The sequence below is a fragment of the Maylandia zebra genome, linkage group LG7 (genome assembly GCF_041146795.1).
Source record: "Maylandia zebra isolate NMK-2024a linkage group LG7, Mzebra_GT3a, whole genome shotgun sequence".
Lineage (NCBI taxonomy): Eukaryota > Metazoa > Chordata > Actinopteri > Cichliformes > Cichlidae > Maylandia > Maylandia zebra.
Genome location: NC_135173.1, coordinates 6,339,721 through 6,362,062, shown reverse-complemented (window position 1 = coordinate 6,362,062; position 22,342 = coordinate 6,339,721). Strand labels below are relative to the sequence as shown.

Here is a 22,342-nt window from a genome sequence, read left to right as displayed (position 1 = left end):
CATTTTCACTACTATACAGATGATACTAAACTTTATCTGTCCATGAACATACACCATAACACACACCAGTTAGTTAAACTGCAGGTATGCCTTAAAGACATAGTGCTATCCAGAGTAAGCAAATTCTCACTCTGGATAGCATTACCTTGACCACCAATTCTTGGAATTGTTTTTTACCAGGATATTCAATGCATATATTAAACAATTATGTAGGACTTTTTTTTCCCACTTGAAGCATATCTCTAAAATTAGAAACATGTCTCAAAGTGATGTTGAAAAACTGTTCATTCATTTATTACTTCTAGGCTGGATTTGTTCGTTATTATTCGAATGTCCTAAAAAAGCCTTTAGTTGATTCAAAATGCTGCAACAAGAGTATTGACAGGGACTAGGAAGATATATAGCAACATATATATATATAGCAAGATATATCTTCTACACTGACTTCTCTTCATTGGCTCTCTGTTAAATCTAGAATCAGATTTAATATCTTTCTTATAATGTACAAGGTCTTGGATAATCTTATCTTAATGACCTTATAGTACAATAACATCACATTAGAGCACTTTGCTCTAGACCGCGAGCCTACTAGTTGTTCCTTTAGTATTTGAAAGTAGAATGAGAGGTATAGTCTTCACCTTTCAGGCCCCTCTTCTGTGGAATCAGCTCTAAATTTGGATTTAGCAGATAGACACTTTTCTTCTTTTAAGATAAGGCTTAAAACTTCTCATTTTGATAAAGTATATTTTTAGGGCTGGATCAGGAGACCCTGAATCCTTTAGCTCTAGGCTGCTGGGGGATTCCCATGATGTGTTTCTTTTTCACTCATTATATGTTTATACACCACTCTGCATTTAACCATTAGTAATTAATTAGTTATTAATCTCTGGCTCTCTTCCAACAGATGGCTGCCTCTCCCTGAGCCTGATTCTGCTTCTTCCTGTTAAAGGGTAGTTTTTTCTTCCCACTGTCCCCAAAGCACTTGCTCGAGGAGGGGTTGCTTGAATTTTCTGTTTCCTTTCTATTATTGAAAGCTATTTACTTTACAATATAATAGCATTGGGGCAACTGTTGTTTTGATTTGGCATTATATAAATAAAATTTGTATTGTGTGTGCAATTGTTTTGGTTTATCAGGCATCAACCCCTGTAGTTCTCTGTTGGTAGCCTCTTCCGAACACTTTATGAATGTAAGCCTACACATGTCCCAATACACAAGTTTATTTTCTATGACTTTATGTAATATTCCCTAACAAGTGATGGGATGGCATTCATGTGTTCAGATATCTCACAAAGATTTTCAAACTGTGAATAAATCCTTTTAATCTGTTACCTGTTGGAAACAAGCCTGCACAAGATTCTCTGGGAAAAGGTTCCTGATCAGATCAAAGAAGGCATCCAGACTAGACACATCATCATTTTTCTCGCCCTCGCCAAGATTCTCCTTCAGTTTGGGGTTGCCAGGGTGGATGACTAACACCAGGATAACTCCCAGGATAGCAGCAATAATTGTGGTTGTCATGTAGTAGACCATAGCTCTGGTGCCCAGGCGACCGCTAGATTTGGCATCAAGACCGGCTAGACCTGCACCCAAAGCAAGCAAGATCATGTTTGCCTGTTAATTGCTAGGACGTATCCAATGGAAATGTTGACTCAATGCTGCAAGACATGAAGGCTGTGCTATGCAAAGACAATTAGTAGATTATATAAGGGTATTTTCTTATTGCATTATGACTTTTTCACCAAGTCTATTTTAGTGTATTAGAGCAGCAAAAGGTGTAAATCAAGAACTTAAAATTCCTAATATATTTGAGTGTGATAAATTACACTGCACCTGTGATTAAACTGGAGATAATGAGTGGCAGGATCAACATCTTCAGCATCCTCATTAGGATGTCTCCAGGAAAAGCAATCACCATGACAATGTCTGGGTGGATTGGGGAAGCAACACGAAGCAGCATCCCTGATACAGCCCCCAAGATCACACCTGAAGTGCAACAAGAAAAATAAAAAGGTGTAAAATCCCAAAATATGAAATTGTGTGAGAGAAACAACGTGAAATACAGAAACAAAGTGGCCAAGCCAAGCCAACTTTAAGTAAGTCAGATATTACATGCAAATAAACTATAACAAAATGCTATGATTTTAATCATTTGCTACTTGAAAATAGTATCAATTCAAACTATGAAATAAATAATTCTCAAATGATTTGTTGTCAAAGACATCGTATTAACATCTTAGTAACATCTTAGCTTCCAGCCTTATAATTTCAGTTGTTTGGTGAGAAGGGATCTGCTGGACACTTAGGGAGGGCAATGGGTTGTGAAGATAAAATGCAAACCTGCTGACAGTGAGCAAAGCTCGTGGAGGATTAAAATCAGATTCCTTTGAAGCAGAGAGGAGGAGCAGCATGTCCGACTCACTGGTGAAGCATCTGTCATCTCAGCAAACTCTTTTAAAATTTTTATTTTCTCAAAAGCTTCAATAAATGATGGATAAAAAGATATGTTTCACTCTAATCTCAGGCACAAATTTTGTCTCACTGAGATACTTGGATTATTTTCACATTATCTTTTTTGCGTGTGCAACCTTACCTTTCCTCTGATCTCCATTCTTTAATAGCCTGAATATTGTGACATTTGAAAGATCCTCTATTCTCAAACAAAATCGTTGTTGACCCTTAAAGCCACAATGTCTCTTCTAACCAACAGCTCTTTTCCTGCCACACACTGTTCCTGCCATTAAGTAAAGCTGACCTCTGTATGCTCCCACCCCCCACTCCCCTGCCTACCAGGCCTGGTGGTTGGCCTCTGTGTCTGTCTGTCTTAGGCAAGACAAAACTCCAACATCCTCCTGGGGCTGCACTTCCGCTGCCAAAGATAACACAGCCCAATATATTGTTTCATAACACAAACTGATCACAAGGCCTCCAGCGTTTTTTTTTTGTTTGTTTTTTTTTTAAACCTAAGTTGTCTTCAGCGCTTTAATCTATCCCCCAGTCTAACAGCATCCAGTGGATTCTGCACACCCGATGGTTTTGGATGGCACTTGATTTCCTGTGCTTTCCCTTTGGAGCAATTGCAAGTTCCCTTTCAAGGTTTCATCTGCCAAGTGACAGATGATCAATGATCATGCTGGCTCACTTGCTTTGTGAGCGTCCAGCCGGGTGCCATTGGATGTACACAGTACGCATGCTCACACAAGCCCACATCCATACAAGTGCAATGCAGTAACTGAATAAGTCAAATGTACACATATTTTTTAATTTACAGTTTAAAGAGTCCTGTAATTATAGACTGTATGACTGGGAGAGCCGACATAAAAACAAACCATCAGAAAGAACTACAGTTTAAACAAATCTAATTTAAGACCTTACATCTCTTCCTTTATTAAAAACTTTTTTTCTTTGGACCCTAATCAGCATGTGGTAAGATGACAGCACTTTTCATGCATCACCAGAGGCTGTTTTTATGTCCAGTACAGCACAGCTTTTGATAGCAACAGGTGGCACAGAATTGGGAAAGTTCAGAACACTCAGTCATCTTTCTGTCTGAGCACAGATGGCATCTCCTCCGCACATATAATTGAGCTAGCATAAGACTGAACTCAGTGGTAGTTAGTATCTGTGTTTAGCCCTCCTTACTTTTTATTAGGCTCTCGAGATAAAAAAAAACCAAAACCAAAACATAATAATAATAATAATAAGTAATTGAAAGAAAGAAAAAACAGCGTGAGGGGGCTTACCAAGGACAGTGAGAGTGAGAAGAAGGTTCTTGAACATTTTGGAGCAGATTAGGGCACATTTCGACTGGGGCCTGGCCTCAATGGGCTCCAGGTGACTCTCGTGCATCCTCACCTCCACTTGTTTAGGCATACTGTTGGCACTGTGATATGAAGAAAGAACAAGTGATTTTTGTTAAAATCAAAGCCATCAAGTCAGACAATGTGAAAAGTACACACTTGACCACAGAACATTTTTGATGACCATGCTGTGGTGATCATGCTGTGGTCATATTCTGTCATGTGACAGTCACTGTGAGAAAGAAGACTGTTGATTCCACAACAACATACAGGAGCCTTTGAAAACTGTTTATAGCTCAAATCAAAACACTGTGTGATGAAAAATGTTTAGCATTCAAGCGTTGCCAAGCTGTCACTCGAACACTGTTTGTTCATGGTTAAGAGAGCATTCCAAAAGAAGCAAGCTGACTACAAGCTGCTGCTTCTGAAATCACAGTCCTTTGGGGTATCTCATCTCAGTTTACTGAAGGGTGATTGTGTAGCCCCAATTTTCTCAGAGCAGACTTTTGTTAGATTTTTGCAGAAACTATGAAACCTTTTTTCTGATAAAATAAAATTCATTGTGGAAAATGTTGGTAGACTTTTCAGGAATTGTTACAATGCACAGATTAAACAGAGCCTTAATTTTACAATGTTGTTGCACTGAAAAAAAAAAGAGTACGAGACAAAAAATGCCTAACTATCAAATAATATATCTGTTTAGACTTGATCTTTCTATCTCTCAGTTATCATTTCAGTTTTCACATTCACAGGTAATGCTTTGAGAGCAGCTTTGTGTTGAATAAAACACAATTTTCCATAATGAGCAGCCCTGAGTAGCTTTCTGTAGTCCCACTGAGGTGTTAATGCATTTGTTTAATGAGAAGGGAGCCAGCTGTGTCTGTTATGTGACAGTTAGGTATGTGTAAGAAAAGAGAAAATAACAGGCACTATAGCATTATGCTAATCCCTCAGCATCAAGTTAAAGAAAAAATATACACAATTAACTAGCTTGGCTTGATATATCTTTTGTCTGCTTATGGACTTTGTTGCTATTCAATGAGCCCATTACAAATTCTGGTGTGATGGACAACCAAGAACAGAAAAAATGAAATAAAGTGACCCTCACCTTCCCCCTTGCCGTGGGGTTCACAGTCTAAAAAACACAAATGGAAGCTTCAGTGGTGAAGATTATGTTATTTGGAGATATTAATGATGATGTCAAGTATTTTTTTTCTTTCTTTGTCAAAGCTAAAGCTTTTACCAAATGCAACAGAGAGCTTGAATCAAGAGGTTGTTTTGGGAGAGGAACCTCACAGCCAGCCTTGTTATTATTATGATTTTTTAGGTTTTAGTTTTTTGTGTATGCATACAATTCCACATAAAACACACACTTTCTAAGTTACACGCACCTCCCCCATTGTGTGTGCATTGTGATGTTGAAAGACTATAACAAGACCACCTGGTCACCTTCCAGGCACACAGATGGATGATTCCTAGCTCCTCTTATTAATTTCTACGTGTGAAATACAGAAAATACACGCAAACAGCAGGCAAGTAGCAGCCACATTGCACTCTATTGTGGCGTGATTGCATACTTTAGATAAAAACTCGAGGAATTCATAAAACCCCAGAAATTAAAAAATTACCATTATATAAAAATCCTATTCCACGGGAGAGATGAGTGCTGCTAATTGAATGTCCCCCTTTTTCTCTCCCTGTCATTATTTTTAGCACTATGAGAGGAAGCAGGCGATACTCTGCCATAATCCTCTCATTAACACTTCTCTCACCAAGTCAGAGACAAATGAGAGAGCAGGTTTGTGTGACCCAGTGATGGATGAATGTGAAAAAATATAGCTAAGAGTTACAGCCACTGCAGCAGCTGCATTATTTATTATCAATTTGCACCAGGAGGAAATAGCAAGGTGTTTTTGTGTTATAGAGTCATTTTGTTGGATGGAACATCCTTCTTGTTATTAACATTTCATGAGCTTCGAATTAATTACTGTGCCCTAACAAATAATTCTGAGAAGCTTCACACTTAAGTCCACAATCAGATGGGACTGGGCATCTTGTTTCAGGAAGTGTAAATGTTAAAAAGTTACTTTTGTTTCAGTATAATCAGATTTTACTAAATGTTCAGTACAAAACCATATTTCAGACCTTCAGACCTGTACAAGCCCACACACCCACAAACAGCTTCTTCCTCTCAGTCACTAATGGGATCATGTTGTAAACCGGTTAATCTTGGCTGAGAGCTTAGTCAGATTAATTGCATTACAGGACTGTAAAGCCATGAAGAGTTACTGGAGTTGTGAATAAAATGAAAACTATAAAACTATATTTTTTTCATTATATATAAAAACAAAACTTAAAAATCAATAAGTGGCTGGAGTAAAAAAAGAGAAAAAAAGTAAAAGGAGTAAATATTTATGATATGAATGGAAATACATAGTACTTACTTCATTTCTGGGGGAGTTGAGGTAAGTGCTATATACATTGACCAGGATCAAATCTCCAGTCTTTGGTATTTAAGAGGGAGTCGGCACAAGAAAGTGTTAGCAGGCGTGCAAGTGCTCCATCCAAATATGTTGCCTGATGTCAGCAGATAAGATCCCAGGTACAGCCGGTGGCTAAAAACACCTCTGCTCTGCTGACGGCAACCTGCTTTCAGCTGTCCACAAACTCCTCCGCAGCATCCAGAGAGGAGCGAGTCAACACAGTCCAGACGACAGACTTAGTCACAGACACAGCAACCTGAATGGCCCCATCCTGATGTCTGCTACATCCCCCACCGCCCACCCCCCCTCCACCACCACCACCTCCTACCCCTTGACTCCACTGCCACCAACACCCACGGCCAGCTACTCACGAATCTCACACGTGCACACATATCATACGCAGACGCACAGCCAACAAACCTAAAAGTAAATAAATAACTAAGAAGAAGAAATGGAAGGAGGAGCTAGTATCAGAGCCTATGTTTCAAATCCCCTAAACACTGTAATCCCCACAGAGAGCATGCTTCTAGACACATCCAAGTACCAGATGGATATGTGGTTCACCACATTATACACTGGTTAATCAATCTATCTATCTATCTATCTATCTATCTATCTATCTATCTATCTATCTATCTATCTATCTATCTATCTATCTATCTATCTATCTATCTATCTATCTATCTATCTATCTATCTATCTATCTATCTATCTATCTAATTGACTATAGTCAATAAAACTCCAAACTGAACTCCAAAGCACAATTGACCTATGTGATTCATGTGAGGATGCTGTCACGCTGATTTCCCTCTAGTCTCCCAGCAGCATGAGACTTCACATGGCATTGAGCAGTATCACATTATTCTAATTAGGGAAATGTGTTGGAAAGCTATTTCCTCTTCAAACAAATGACCAGCTACACAACAAAAGCGAGAGGAATGCCATCTCTGTCTGTAAAGGTTGTGTCATGAGAAATCACTCATCCTAAATCCCTTAACATGTCATCCTCATTCAAAGGGCTCTCCCGCGAAAAGAGTGCAGTTTCGGGGTGAGAGCAAGGGGCTAGGACAGAGAAGAAGGGGTTACAAGGGGGAGTAAGAGGGACACTAGGGGAGAAGGGGGTACTGGGGTCGCACCATCACTTCTCAGCCAAAAGAGGGGCCTGTGAGGGGAAGGCCGAGGCAGCCATCCCCGCTTTTGGCTGGTACCATGTGAAGCTCTCTGCTTCCTCTCTCTTCCTTCTGAGGGGCTTTGTTTCACACGCAAACAGTGGCAGTGGCCCCAACTCGTCCGGCCAAGTGCTGCATCCAAACTGGCAGGAGCAAGAAAAGGAGGGGGGGGTTCAGATGAGAGGGGGTGCAAGGGTATAGCAAGAGGGGAGTGCAGTGGGCATGTCCAGAATGCCAGTTCTTTCAGGCCACTGATGTCATGCCTGTGCCCACCGTGGGAGAGCAGCGGAGGGACCAAGGCGCCCCTTTCTCTTGCCCCCCTCCACAGTCTCTTTTTCCAGGATGAATGAATCTTTCAGAAGCAGCAGCTCATTGTGTCCCATAATCGACGGCGATTATCCCAATTTTATGCAGCCTTCCCAGTGCAAGGAGGTTCCCTGAGCGCTGGCATTGAGGGCTGCTGCGATGCAGCAAGGACCACGAGGGGTTGTCCTGGCAACACTCTGTGGTTTAGAGAAGAGGATGAAGGGGAAGGAGGAAGCTCACAGCCACACACATACATAGCATACAAACACACTGCCTGCACAAACACCCTATAAAGAGAATGTATGGCTCAAAAGATTTAAGTTTTATCTTTATCTCCTAAAAGAAAATACAAATTCATGCATTCAAAAAAAATTTAAACAAACTTCATGAGGTGTTTTGTGCTGCTTCATAATTTTTGAGCTACTGCGGTAAGTGTGGACATATGGTGCCAGTCATAAAATATGTCTACCTAATAACTAAAGAAGTTTGCATTAGAGGCTGGTTGTGTGATTACTGGTCAAATTCAGGCTATTATCATCCATGTGATAGCACAGACGGCCCATTATACACGTTTCCCACTGGTCTCTCGAGGAGCCCGATCCCCATTCTCTTGATTGGTGCATCACAATATGTTGTGATATAAAGGCAACTAGAGCAGGGCCAGGCTCCGGATATATCTGCCCCCTTTGGGCCTCACAGTCACTTGCATTACAGTGGGAAGAAATGAGCTCACACATACTGGCTGCCTAGGAGCTGTGACCACCACCAGCCCCTCAAAAGGAAGCTCTCAGCAAACACTCCAGGTTGTGCTGTGCATAAGAAGAGGGAGATAATTTCCAGGACTCTAAAGAAAGAGAGGCTTTATCACACTGCACCTCTAGATTATGCATCCCTACATGGTTGGGATTAATATGTTCAGGGACAGGTATCGATAGAGATGTCCACAGAGGGAAAAGTAATCAGTGGAAGTTCCAATAAAACAATACTGATGCAAAACTGCATGTGTTAAATATCAAATCCCAAATCACAACTGACACTGTGCTTTCCTTCCACAGTCAGTATGCTATTCTCCAACAAATAAACATTTTTAAAGATTATGTATTTTCTGCATAATATCTTTATACATCGTCTTTTTACATATTTGTGTGTCTCAGCTGTTTCTGAATGTTGTTTTCCAAAGCATGCTACACCTCTGACATTCCCATTTTAGTGTTGGTGATCCTAAATTTTCTCAATTCTGTTAATTTAAGAGAGTAGGTGTACAGTCACTCAGTGGGACACTTAAAAAGTTGTGTTAGGCCTATTCAAATTTAACCCTGCAGTGAGCTTATAGTCACAAGAAAGACACAAAGGTAAATGTATGTGAACATGAATAAAATATATTTATGCTGAAATTCATCAAAGTCACTAATCACTAACTGGAAAGCAGGTGACGTGTTCTAAAGGAAATTCTGAGGAAACTTTTCTGCAACTGTGAAGTTTTACTCACAGTCAAATAAGAGAAAAGCAACAGAAATGTAAAGCGTGTTGTTATCAATATAGTGCTGCAGATCTGGTGACAATAACAGGGGTATCCTTAAAAACATATGGGCATCCTGCCTTTGTAGGCCTAAGCACTGGTATTCAGTACCACGGTCAGTGACCCAGCCTCCAGTCTTAGCACAGATCTCCCAAATACTGACAGACTACCAAGTACTTACCACAGCTGACCCTGAGATTGTCACATGGTGTTACTGCCCATACTGAAACTATAAGGAGCTCAAAAAAGTCATACTTGTCATAATTGTACCAATATTTTTACGTGAATTCACAGACTGGAGCTTGTCAGTTTTGTCTTTCAGTGCTTCCAACAAATACAGTGATGACTCTCCTCTTCAATTAATGTCCTTCCTGAGAGATACAATTCTCAATTTCTTGTATTCAGTAGCTGTAAGACAGATTTTCTCTTTTCAAATTTCCCATTTTTCTCATTATATTTTAAAATCACAGTGTATCGCCATCTTGGCAGTGCATAAAGGAGCATTCCCTAAGGTTTCCTTTTGTTTAGCACAACTCTGTGTCCATAATGAGGCAGTCATTAGAGAGTCTCTGAGAATCCCGAAGCTTGTGTTGGAGTCTCTATAGATCACACATGCAAAAAAGTCCCACTGTAATTAAGTCCTAACGGCCCATTATGCAGAATCATGGTTGTCACAGGAATGAATGAGGTGACTTCAATTCATCTGGATAATATCTGACAGGGAATTTAGTCTGATGGTATCTATTTCACCCAACCTCTTTACTGCTGGAGCTACAGGACACGTAGTGACACCCCAGAGTATGTTGGATGATTTTTATTATTTAAAAAGGCCGAACATCAAACAGCTATTCTCAAACCTCTCACATTCATAACCCAAGTCTCAGTTTTTATGACTCACATTCTTCTTAGACTCTTAACTGTGAAAATTTCAGCTATGTAGTGACCGCTCCTTCATTACAAGCTATCCAACTCTCCAACTCTTTTCTAAGTTCACAAAAAAAGAAGAGTCACCTGAGATGCTCTCACTCTACCGCTCCAAACCTCCCAGATGATGGGTTACACACATTTCCCGCCTCCTAAGAGTGTTTCTGTGTTCATGCTGTATATGAAGTGAGGCTACAGCACTATCATTAGCAGAGGCGCATCTGTTTAACAGAACATCCCATTTTTCAACACACAGCTTTTCATGCTGTTGGTCCGATCCCCACCGGAGCTCATTAAATGAGCCAGTAAGGCAGGACAACCCCACCCCCTACTACAAACAGCTATAATGTACCCGCTACATGGCTGAGAGGCAGATGACAGGGAAGAGGGGAGGGGTTAAATGGCAAGAATGCCACATCGAGATGGATCCATAACAATGCAGTGGGGGAAGGGCGAGGGAACGGGGGGCGTCACTGATGGAGGTAAGGATGGAGACAAAGGAAAGGAATGGCAAGCGAATAAGAAAACAGCAAAGGTGAAGGGGAGAGTAATCACTTGAAGAGCAGCATGTCTCCACATTTACTGTAGGCAAGGGGCTTTTTTGTTAGCACGTTATCTGTGGACACATGACGAGCTGACATCTGTGTTAGGCAGCTGGCCCTGTGAAATTGGATTACTGCGCAAATCATGTTTCATACATCACTAGACTCACCTGACACACTCTAAAATTGAAATGAATTAAAATGACAGGATGCACGTAAAATTGTTTTTGAATATGGAATGCCATTGTCAACAATGAAAACGTCTGCTGGTCATGTTCCATGAATCAAAGGCTGGGTGAGGGGGGTTAAAGTCCGGGTCTGGATTTGCCAATAAGAGGACAAAGGAGGATGGATGTTCTCTCTCTAATTAAACAGTGCAGCCTATAGGGACTGAGCATAGCCTGAAACAGTAGCCATTACCCTGATTTCCCCACACCACCCTGCAGCGTTGCCTGAAAGGGCATGCCTGCACACATACAGCTCATTACATCATCCAGCTCAGCCAAGATACCAAGTGCACATTTTGTACCTACGCTAGCATATGACTCAGTCCTAAAGACAAATATTTTGTGTAGATTTTTATATGTTATATGAATTGGATCATTTAAATAACAAGAAAAGTCTGGTTAAAATTTTAGAAGTCTATATTAAATTTTGCTTAAAAACAGCATGGAAATCATTTTAACCTCTAACAGTAAGATAATAATACCGCAGGTATAACTGTCTTCAACAATGAAACCAGTGCCTAGTATCTGTGCAACCAAATGAAATGCTTGTACTTCTTGGATATGTGCCATATGTTATCTGCATATAAAACTTGAAATAGATGTATGTACACATGGCCGTTACAGTGTTCTTAGCAAAATCACATTTTGGTAAGATGTGCTCATTAGTTGAAAATGTAATAATCTACTAAGAACATTCTATGTTTGTGTGTGTCCAGAGGAAAATGCACATCATCAGGGACGCAATATGGAAGCGTATCAGGAGAGCAGGGAAGTGTGACCGAGCTGTCAGCTGCTCACTTTCAGTGTCTCAGCATATATCTGTTTTCCTGTCATCGGTCTCTGTCTCTACCTAAGTTTCTCTCTTCTTTTCTTCCTCACACACATACAAGATACTGATACAGTACGGGATATTTTCAGCCAAGGCAGATTATCCTGAGCTTTTTTTGGTCCTGGTTCCATGAACTGGAGTATTTTAGGTATTTTTTGAAATAAACAGAATTTTACAAATTTACAATTAGTAAAGATAAAGAAGCACTTTACTGTCGCTCTTCTTTCAGAGCCATGTCTTTGAATCTGAAAAGCAGGAGCTAGCTGTTGCTTACTACTAACACTTTTTACACGTGAAGCCACATGGAGTCTCCTGCTACTCTTTGGTTCATCTTTTTTCCTTTAAAGTCATGCACACTTTGTCAAACTTATGTAAATATGTATTCAGTCACAGGCAGCAAAGGAATGCCGTAGAGGGTGAGCACTCTCTCATAGACTTTTTCCACAACCTAATTATTGAAGCCAGCATATAGTGGCAGTCAATCATTATCATAGGCTCTGGGCAAAATAATTTTCAGCAATTTTCCACTGTCATAAATCCCACATGCATAAAAATCGTAGCCTGCGAGAAGATCGTAAACTTGCTTTGGATTTCAGGACGAGGAAACAAGGATTCCCAAAGATGTCAGTGGGAATGTACCAACAGGTCTGTGTAATCCATAAATGTTACATGGTAGACGTTGATTTCAGGTTATATGTCTATATATCTAGAAGACTAGATAGATAGATAGATAGATAGATAGATAGATAGATAGATAGATAGATAGATAGATAGATAGATAGATAGATAGATAGATAGATAGATAGATAGATAGATAGATAGATAGATAGATAGATAGATAGATAGATAGATAGATAGATAGATAGAGCTCCTAATTAACCAGTGCATAATGTGGTGAGCCAAACGCTGCTAACAAAACCCTCTCTGTGCTCATCGGCCATTGAGGCAATCCGCTCTTGGAACACGCCAACCCTACTAGAATAATGGGCCACTTTACAGGCCTCCAAGTTAGTTCACAGAATATAGAGCTGGGAAACCGCTCGCACAGGGTTCATGGGGAGGAGGGAAAACTTAATTGTTGCCTCCATTTTTGTTTTTCATCCCCCCCCCACCCTCTCTTTCTCCTCTCTTAGTTCTGAAAAGGGGGCTGACAAACAGGCAATGGACACAATTGTTGTGTGTTCCGCTGGACAAGTGGGTGAAGTAAACAAAACTAGACTGTAGGGTCTATCGACTGGAGCTTGTCAAGATGGGATAGGCTGAGCAGTGGGGAGCAGCACACATGCAGAGGAAGGATTGGTCAGGGAGTTGTGTAAGTAGGAGGGGTGAGGGCCACTGCCAGGTCTGGGGGGGAGTTAGGTAGAAAGGGTGAGAGTAAAGGGTCCTGAGGGAATCAGGAGAGAGAGAGCAAAAAAAAGAAGGGGGGGTTCCGGAAGAATTGGGGGGTGGACATGGGTGCTGAGGTTACTCTTCTAAGTGTGGGTATTGTATTTAGTGCTGAAGTTCTCATGCATGTCTTGCTTCAGCTCCCTAAAATGTCCGAAAGTGATGGAGCTCGCTGCGATTAAGTAGACAAGTAGCAGCTCTGCTTTGCGCTCCCACAGCTCAGGCTATTTACATACTCAAGAGGAACATTAATGCCAGTCGATCCCCCAAGGCTGAACAAAGAAGCACACAAACCTGCCTCTGAGGCCCATTACGCACTTAATTGAGGATTTGTGGAATAGTAAAAAGGGGCAAAGGAAGAGGAAGGTGGGTGAGACTGGGAGGGGTAGTGGGTGAAATGGGCAATTAAACAATTTCTTTGTTGTTTTTGTGTTATTTTTATGTTTTTCCCCCTTTGAGTTTCAGTAAGATTTGATTTCCAAAACATGGATTTCAAGTATCAAACATAGAAATGATAGGTAGACAAATGTAAACAGCAAAAGGAGCATCCAGTGGGATACGAGAGACTTTTCCTAAACCTAAAGACAGGTTAAACAAAAATGTTTGTTATTAATGTATTTTAACAGTTAGAAGGCCCTTTGGCATATTTTTAGTTACACATAACTGTTTTTGAAAGTCTCAATCTACAGATTAATGGAATAGCTCTATTATTGTTATTGAAAGTAGAGCATTTTTGTGATTGGATGCTACTTTCTGCAAAATGCAAAGGCATCTGACATCAAGTTAACAAAGCTGTTGTATAAACCAAAAGGAGCTCCATCTGATAATCAGTGTGAATCTGTCACGATAAATCACTGTTCAGATGAAGTCTTTTATTTGTTTTGAGCTCTAAATCTGCTTCAATTATGTTCCTTTTGTCGCCACACAATGGGATGATTGTTCATAGTGGCATGGTCTTTGGTGCCAGGAAGGAAAAAAAAAAGAAAGAAAATGAGACCCCATCTATCCTGCCTCTTCTTCCCTTTACCAATCACTATTGGAGTAATTTTGTGACTCCCCCTGCTGACCTGAATTGCAGTGTAGCAGGTGCCAATGGGATGTGGGTGGTTTGAAGTTTTTGCAAGGAGGAGGACAGTGGCAGTGATGAAGCGAGTGGGAGGGATGAGGCCTTTGCTGTACCAGTAAATGCTGACTCAAACCTCATGTGCGCACCCCCCCCCCCCCCCCCCCCCCCCCCCCCCCCCAGCTAGTGTGGTGACCTCCAATATTAATTATGAGCAGTTATCTAATATGATGCAGAATATAGGTCAAAACAGGAATCGAAAACTGCAGATTTGCATATAATAGGCAGAGCAGATCAAGTCAGTATGTGAGGAAACTTATCTGTATTTATGTAACTTTCAGAATGTGATGGCACTGGCAGACTTTCAGTACGCATCCTTGATAATCTAACAATAACTTCTGACCCATGTCTACCAGATGGGACCAAACCCAAAATTCAGATAGTTTAGTAATGGGCCACAGGGCCAAGAACATTGCAAGCACTAAATTACACTAGAAGGCTAAAATGACATCTAATTACATGATATGAATTTTAATAAGCCACTATTACAATTTTTTTTATTTCACAATAGTGTAGCAATGAGGCAATGTACCAGCCTGCAAAGCACAAAAAAGTACATAAAGTAGCACCATTTTACTTTGTTGCTGTTTATGAGTAGCCTATAGAGCACCTTTCCAGCACATATACAGAGGCCTTACGCTGTGATGGCAGAAATTCTAATAATACTGTACAATTAATTTTACTATATTTAAATAAATGTAAACTTTTTTCACTGTATTGTTTTTGTATGATGGAGTTAAGGTGTCTTTCTTTACCTCTGCTGTCAGAACCCTCATTAAGGAGAATTCTAGTCCAGCAGTACAAAATATTATTCTGAGACAAAATTTACATTACATGAGATAAACTGTAAACTTAAATGGCACCACGTGGGTGGTTTTGCTTCTACTCCTGCACATCATCAGAGATTAATTGGGCAGTTTATATTGGTGTCTTATTGCAAAAATGAAGAAGTGCCTCATTCGTGGCCAGCAGAGATCTATCATTTTGCTGCCCAGCAGCAGTCCCGCTAGTGAATGCCTATGATTATGTTCCTGTGCAGTCATACAGAAGTGAAGGGAGCTGGGCTCTTTGTTTGGTCATCCCATGGGAAAGGCTTAACTGTCCAGCTCTCTGAGAACCAAAACATTGGTTCTATAGGCAGAACTACAAGAGGGAAAGGAAAAAAAACAGATGATGAATCACCTTCTTCCCCATATTGGGAAGACTCACAGCTGTGATAGAGTTACAAGAAAAAGACAAATCACGATTCAAAGCCCAGAGAGAAAAGTTGGCAAACAAATACAGTAAAATTGAGTAAAAAAATGAAATTGGGTGATATTACTGTAATTTGGAAGGACTGGAATAAAAGCAACAGCTAGAGAAAGAAAAGGGGGAGTGCTGAATGAGTGTAAAAAGAGAGATAGAGAGATAGAGATAGACAAGCACGGGTGGTAAAGAGTGAAAAGAGGAGCTGGATGGCACTTTGGCAGCTTTTGAATGTTCCCAGGAGGATTACTCAAGCACTAGATGCCACAGACTGCCAGCGAGACCACAGAGAAGCTGGGTGAATGGAGACACACAACCACACATGGACACAGGTACACATCTCTGTGGATGTCCTCCTGCTGTGGACTGGTCTCTAGTTCACCTGTTTCCTCTCTTTCTTTTTTCTTCATCTACCATCAGTTTTCCTTCATTCTTCCACATTTCTCATCACGTTCTCCACCTCCTTTTTCATCCCATTCTAAATCACACTTGTTCTCAGTGTCTTCAATCAAGCCTTTCCAAACAGATAAGAGAACAGGTCTGACTTCAGAGAAAAATGTATCTCGGTCTCAAGGAGGGGAAACAACCCCACCTTCTCCCTTGCTCACCCACTCCATCATTTATCAATTTAAAAACAAAGACTTCTATGTATTACTCTCTGTCCTCCCCAGCATTTTATCTTCCTATTACTCCCACATGTTAACTCTCTCGCACTCTACCTCACACTTCTCACAGTGTAAAACCTCAGTTTGTCTGGCAAAAACTAAAGTGCTTTGGATTTCAGTGGGTGATTTTTCACCTGTTTGTTTGTTTGTTTTTGTTTGTTTTTATTTATTCCACCACATAGATTGAATTTTCTTTGAATCAGTTCATGTCTAAATACTGCTGACTGCTTAGTTGGTCCACTGTTCCCAGTCAACTGAGTACATTAAAAAAAATCTATCTACTGGATTCCTTCTCTAATAATTCTGAAGCACAACAGATCTTTATCAAGTTTCAAAACTATTGAGATTGATTGGTGGAATTTAATTTGCACTAAAGAGGATAGTCCCTGAAGAAGATATCAGTCAATCGACGCATGGATTTTTTGACAAGGCGCCATGATTTGCCTTCAGCCGGTTTCTCCACAACAATGTGAGCGTGTATGTGTATGTGAGTGTTAACCTAAACATCTGTCCTGCCCTGAGGGCAACGAATGTTGTCTTCACTAATTAAAGTAGCACTTGACAGATGTTAAGGATAACAGCTTTGGCAAAATATACTTTTGACTTGTTTCACTTCTAGAGCAAGATTGGCCATGCTGCAGGAACTTTGATGTGCATGTGTGTGTCTGTACTGCGTGTTTTTTGTGTGTGCGTGCACATGCATGACAACTGGCAACTCCTTTGTTACATGTTTTGAGCTTCCAAACTTCCGAGAGTTAAAACATATTTTAAACATATTTATTAAAATTTTACATTTTTGATAGTCATTGCAAAATTGTCTTTAAAGTTGCAATATTTGTCTTTTCAACAGTGTTACTTTGACCATTTCTATAAGCTGAAAAGCACAGAAAGAGAGAAAATTCCTTTTCCTGTCTTGTAACAAAAAATCATAAACACCCTAGAAATAATTAGTTTTTGATCCTAATTAATTCCTAACAAATGCAGGAAAGGAAGATTCAAAATTGAACTGACAGATACAGTGCCTACAAAACGTGTAATTAATTTCTTCTGTATAAGTGGATGCTAAATATATGCATCATACAAACATTGATGTGGATGCAAATTTTCATTTATGTGAAATGCTATGGCTGCACTTCACAGTGTGAAACTGCATGACATGATAAAGACATATGCTTGCAAATATAAATGATCCCCCCTCCCTCCCCCAGCTGCATGTGTGGGTTTGCCTTGAATGTGTGTCAGGTTCAGTCATGTAAGGCAGAAAAATGCCACAGTGCAATAGTTTGCCAATATGGATCAGCTGCATGAACAGTTGCTTTACAGATTCTCGTAGCAATTACAATGAAGGTCAAGACCTCAGCGATCATGTCTCCTCATGGTACAGCCAGTTCCTCTCACAAGGCCCACCGATGGAAGAAAACATGCCCATTAAACCCAAACATATAGACTTATCTGCACTCAGGCGAAGCGCCAAACCCTCTCTAGGTTTGATCAACATGCTTTTGACAGAAGCATCCATAAACAACCCTGTAACCGTTTTCAAGACCATCCAAGATTAATGCAGAAGGCGATCAACTGAGAGTGCCAAGAGAATTGGTTTCCATGGTGACATTGATGGTGCGATTGGAAAACTGTGTGTTTGTGTGTGCTCACACCCCAACGCCCATGTGCATTCCTTTTAATATCATAAGGAAGAGTGCTGCAAGGATTGGTTTCAGATGGGGTGGCGTTTGTATCCAAAGGTAAGAAGGGGGGAAAGGGGTGGGAGGCGACAGCTCGCTATAAGATATTTTCGGGTTTTTTGTTTTTTGTTTTTTTTTAAGGGAGGAGTTCATATATTACTCAAATGCATGGTCGTCTTGTAAATGCAAGAGGCTGCCGACACATGACACCTCTACGAGGCTACGAATAGATTTTCCACAATAAAATACTTTATAAGAAGCTGCAACACAGGCTACAACTTGTTGGCTTTATCTTCAGAATCACTACACAGGCCACACAAGAAAAACACGGTTTGTTCATTAGTACGCAGTTACACCTGGTGTCAAACCAAAATTTATAATGGAACTGTAAAAAATATGTCACAGCACCTATTTACAATAAAATCTACTTTTTCTATGTGATTTGCGCTTAACCCATCTGAATTTCTCTAAACAATAATAAAATGGGAATCGTTTCGCGTTTGGATGAAGGAAAACAAGGGCAGCCACCTTCACAGAGTGCTGTTTTTGGCTCAGCTGCCAGTTAATTAGAATAAGTATTATTAGAATAATCACGGGCCATCCTCAGAATTGTGTCCAGAAATGTTAGGTATCAAAGTGTTGACCATCGCAAAGCCGGGTTTATTTTTAACCGTCCACTGTAATGTTTCTTTACATCGTTTATCTACATCTCGTCCAACCGACTTTCATTTAACATTTGGCATTTTCGCGATCCGAAGAGGAATATGAGCATATTTAGCCCTTTTCACTGCTGCAATTTAATCTGCAGCTCAAGCTTATTGTTGACGGTCGGCCTTGTGGGACTTTTCACTGCAGGTTGTCAGTTTACCTTTGGAGTAGCTGCGATATGAATGTAAAAACAAACAAACAAACAAAAATGTTAATGAAAAGGGGGAGAGATGGAAATCTGTCAACCAATTAGCTTTTTGAAATGGTTTACCTACTAGCATGTATATCAGGTGCACCTGTAATCGTTTCTCAAAGCAATTACTTATGTTTACCTGTAAGTTGTGGTGATGAACAACCAACTGGATGTGACGCCAAAGAAAAGCCACTCACTCGTTAATAATCAACCTGTTTGTGTTTACGTATGCTATTTGCACGTTTAAAATAAATGCCAATCATTGTCTTACCTTTGCAGCAAATCGCGGCGAAAAAAAGTTTTTGGTGCTGTCCCCGTACAGGACCTTATTTCATCAGCTTCAGAGAGGGGCTGCCACCGCGAGATTCAGAGCGCACCGCGTTCCAAGACAGGAGCGCTTCACAGACCAAACAGGGATTTTCTGTTAGTAAAATCCGAGGAGCTCCGCAGCTCAACGATCCCACTGAATGAGCTCTGCCTCACCTCACTCTTCGGCGCTTTACTCCCCCACCCACCTCCACCCGTTTCCCCCCTCTTTGTTCCTTCTGCATGGGAATGCCAACTCTCGTTGGCTGAAGATGCAGCCTGTACCGTACCCCTTTTTCTCTCCGTGTCTCCCTGTGACCCTCTCTACCCCACTCAGTCTCTAGTTTTCTTTCACACGTATGCATAGGAGCACGCGCGCGATTTACCGGCAAGGACACGCAAAACCTTCCTCATAAGGACATTGGTTAAGTGAGCTAGATTTCCTTAAAGTGAAGCCCACTAATACCAACCTAACCTCAAAAAGTGTCCTAATTAAGTCATTCTTTGATAGCCATGAGGTGATCTGCGGATTTTTCTGATCTACACCAATGGCATTATTGGTGATGTGAGGTTTTATTACCTATTTTTACACAGGCTCGAGGTTATATTAGACCTGCACTACATTTTATATGTTGTCGGTCTAACTTGCAGCATATTTATTAGATAAATGAAAGAAAAGTGAAATATATATCCAGTTTAAGTCTAAAGTAAGAAGAAGGTGTTATTAGTTAGTATTTAGCTTCATGTAAGATTCAAAGAATGACGCAGAGAATCTTCAACCCAAAGCTAAAATTAAATTTAATACGGTAGTAGTATGAGAAAAAAAAGTATACAATCTTTACAATGGAGTACACGATGAACTCTCATTTTCTTTCTCTTGAAAATGACTGCAATGATCAATTGTTGGCAAAGAAGTAGTCCATTAATTCTGAGTGGGATAATACATTTAAGATTACCCTGAAGTCCAAATCAAAAATACTGCCTTCATTCTGGTGATGGATATAAAGTAGTATGTGTCATCTGGCTTCATGGATGAAATCTGGGTATCATCTGCATAGAAGTGAAGATGTATATTTCGCCTTCATACTGCCTGTATAATGTAAATAGAACTGGTTCTAGCACGGAACCCTGTGGAACTCCATAATGAACCTTAGCATATGAGAAAGACTCACCATTTGCATGAACAAATTTGAGTCTCAGATATAATTCAAACAACTGCAATGTAATAGCTTTAATATCTATGGTACGCTCTAATGGTTGTAAGAAAAAATCAAGATCAACAGTATTGAATGCTGTGCTGAGGTCTAGCAGGACAAACACAAAGATAAGAGGCCATACGAATATCATTTGTGACCTTCACTAACATTGTTTCTATACTGAGATGACCTGATTGAACTGCTTTAACCTCCTAAGACCCGAACTCTTTCACGGCATGCATTTTTAATTTATCTTTGATATTTGGGCTGATTGGGACCTGATGAATGTAAAAACAAAGAATTACCAGATTTTTTTTTACCTAATTTTTGTTTCTAAGAAAAATGAGAGCCACATATGAAGATATTCGTTTAAAATTTTGATAGAACAGTAGCAGTATAATGTCCTCGTAAGTGGATATCAGGTCCTTGTAGAGCAAAATTTAGTATTTTGGTGTAAATAACCCAAAATGTGATGTCCACATATGTGGACGCCAGGTCCTAGGAGGTTAAAGCCCACAAAGGTGTCAAGTTTCCAATTATTCATGAACCATTCCAGTTTGGGCACAGTGTTGTAAAAGTGATATCTCCCACACTGATTTTCAATGCTAAAATAAACCTCTAAAGTTACAACATAGTTAAAGAAGTTAAATAACTCATCTCAGACTTAACCCAGACAGCATAAACAATTCTACCTTTCTAAATGTTTTGATTATGCAAGGTGGTGTGAGACCTTTTTCTGAAAGGAATAAAGAGTTAAAATGTCAGAAATGCTAAAATAAAATTCTCCTATTGATTCCATTGAAAGACAAGACATTATAGAAATATAAAGTAAGTAGGTCAATATTTTACTTTCACAAGGCATCGTGACACATCCTCAATTTAATGTTTTTGCCTCAGTGTAGCTGATAAAGACGTATAGTTACAGTGTTCCAGACCATGGGCTATTAATGATTCTGTGGGACTGTCAAACAGCAACCTTTCTCACTCTGGAATTTGAAAACAGATTTTTCTTAAACTCTGTCTTTCTGTTTATTTATCAAGATTTCTTGCTTTCATGTACAATTTTTAGGGTTTTTTTTTATTTAGATTTTTTTTTCTTTGCTCAGCTTCAACAGGACTCTTTGAGAGAAGGCTTTTCACCCCTCCATAGGTCTGGCTTGCCTGATCGAGTACAAGTAGCATATTTCAAACATGATGTCAAAAACTGGCTTTGTAACAAGTTTGTTTTCAAAGCCAATGAACTTTCAAAATTCACTGGCTACAAAATACCTTTGAGATGAGTTTGCGATCAATGGACTGATCTTTAAAGAGTGGGATTTGACTCATGAGAGTGCTGTTTGCATGCTGTTTCCTGTCAGTTCAAAGCCCTTGAAATCCATAAATCCCCTTTAAGCTGATCTGTTAGGGAATACTCTAGTTTGAGTGGGGACATAGTGATGAAGCAGTGCTTAAGGTTACTGTTTCTCTGACAGCATGTGATAGATCACACTGAATTATCATTGAAGTTACTGTACATTTAGATAAATATGGTCTTTGCATTTAAAGCTTATTAACCTCTTAAGCCCCAATGCTCCCTGATACGGGGGGAAAAGGCAGGAGATGAGTTAGGCTTGAGGCTTAAGAGGTTAAGCAACAAATAAGTGCATGTGGCGTAATGCAAGAAAAATCCCAAACGCAGAGTGCTGACCAAGAATTGTCAGGTATGAGGGGTTGGTGGAGCACTTTTTCAACTGATTTGAAAAAGTGCTCCACACTTCTGCACACATGACTCAATACAATGATTGCATGTTTTCAGTTGAGGGACCCTTTCGGTATGTATGCAGCAGCCCACTAGCTTGGAAACAGAAAGGCATTTGTGTGAGCAGCACTAATTAGTCTCTACAAATTCTATTTGCAGCTTTGCCACCATGGATGTGGAAAAGTAAAGACTAATTGAATGGAAATAACAGAAATACATTTTTTTGATTTTTAACACAGGTAGTCTTAATTTTAATGTTTCGCTTTTCACATCTTCAAATTGAAAAGTTTAGGGAAAACTG

General features: G+C 40.0%; 1 protein-coding gene across 3 annotated transcripts in view; it reads right to left on the bottom strand.

Annotated features, from left to right (window-relative positions):
* slc1a2b (solute carrier family 1 member 2b) overlaps nt 1–19,385 on the bottom strand; it is a 29,007-nt gene extending 9,622 nt beyond the window's left edge. Inside the window, exons 1-4 of one of the 3 annotated variants that reach the window (XM_004563407.5) lie at nt 19,073–19,385; nt 3,744–3,883; nt 1,834–1,986; nt 1,333–1,583 (exon numbers count right to left, since the gene is read on the bottom strand). In XM_004563407.5, the coding sequence (XP_004563464.1) occupies nt 1,333–1,583; nt 1,834–1,986; nt 3,744–3,873 (534 nt within the window). In that variant the 5' untranslated portion in view covers nt 3,874–3,883; nt 19,073–19,385. Of the gene's footprint in view, nt 1–1,332; nt 1,584–1,833; nt 1,987–3,743; nt 3,884–6,244; nt 6,535–19,072 lie in introns of those variants that run through there. The other 2 variants (XM_004563406.4, XM_004563408.5) reach the window with 2 other exon arrangements.
* Nucleotides 19,386–22,342: the final 2,957 nt, after the last annotated feature.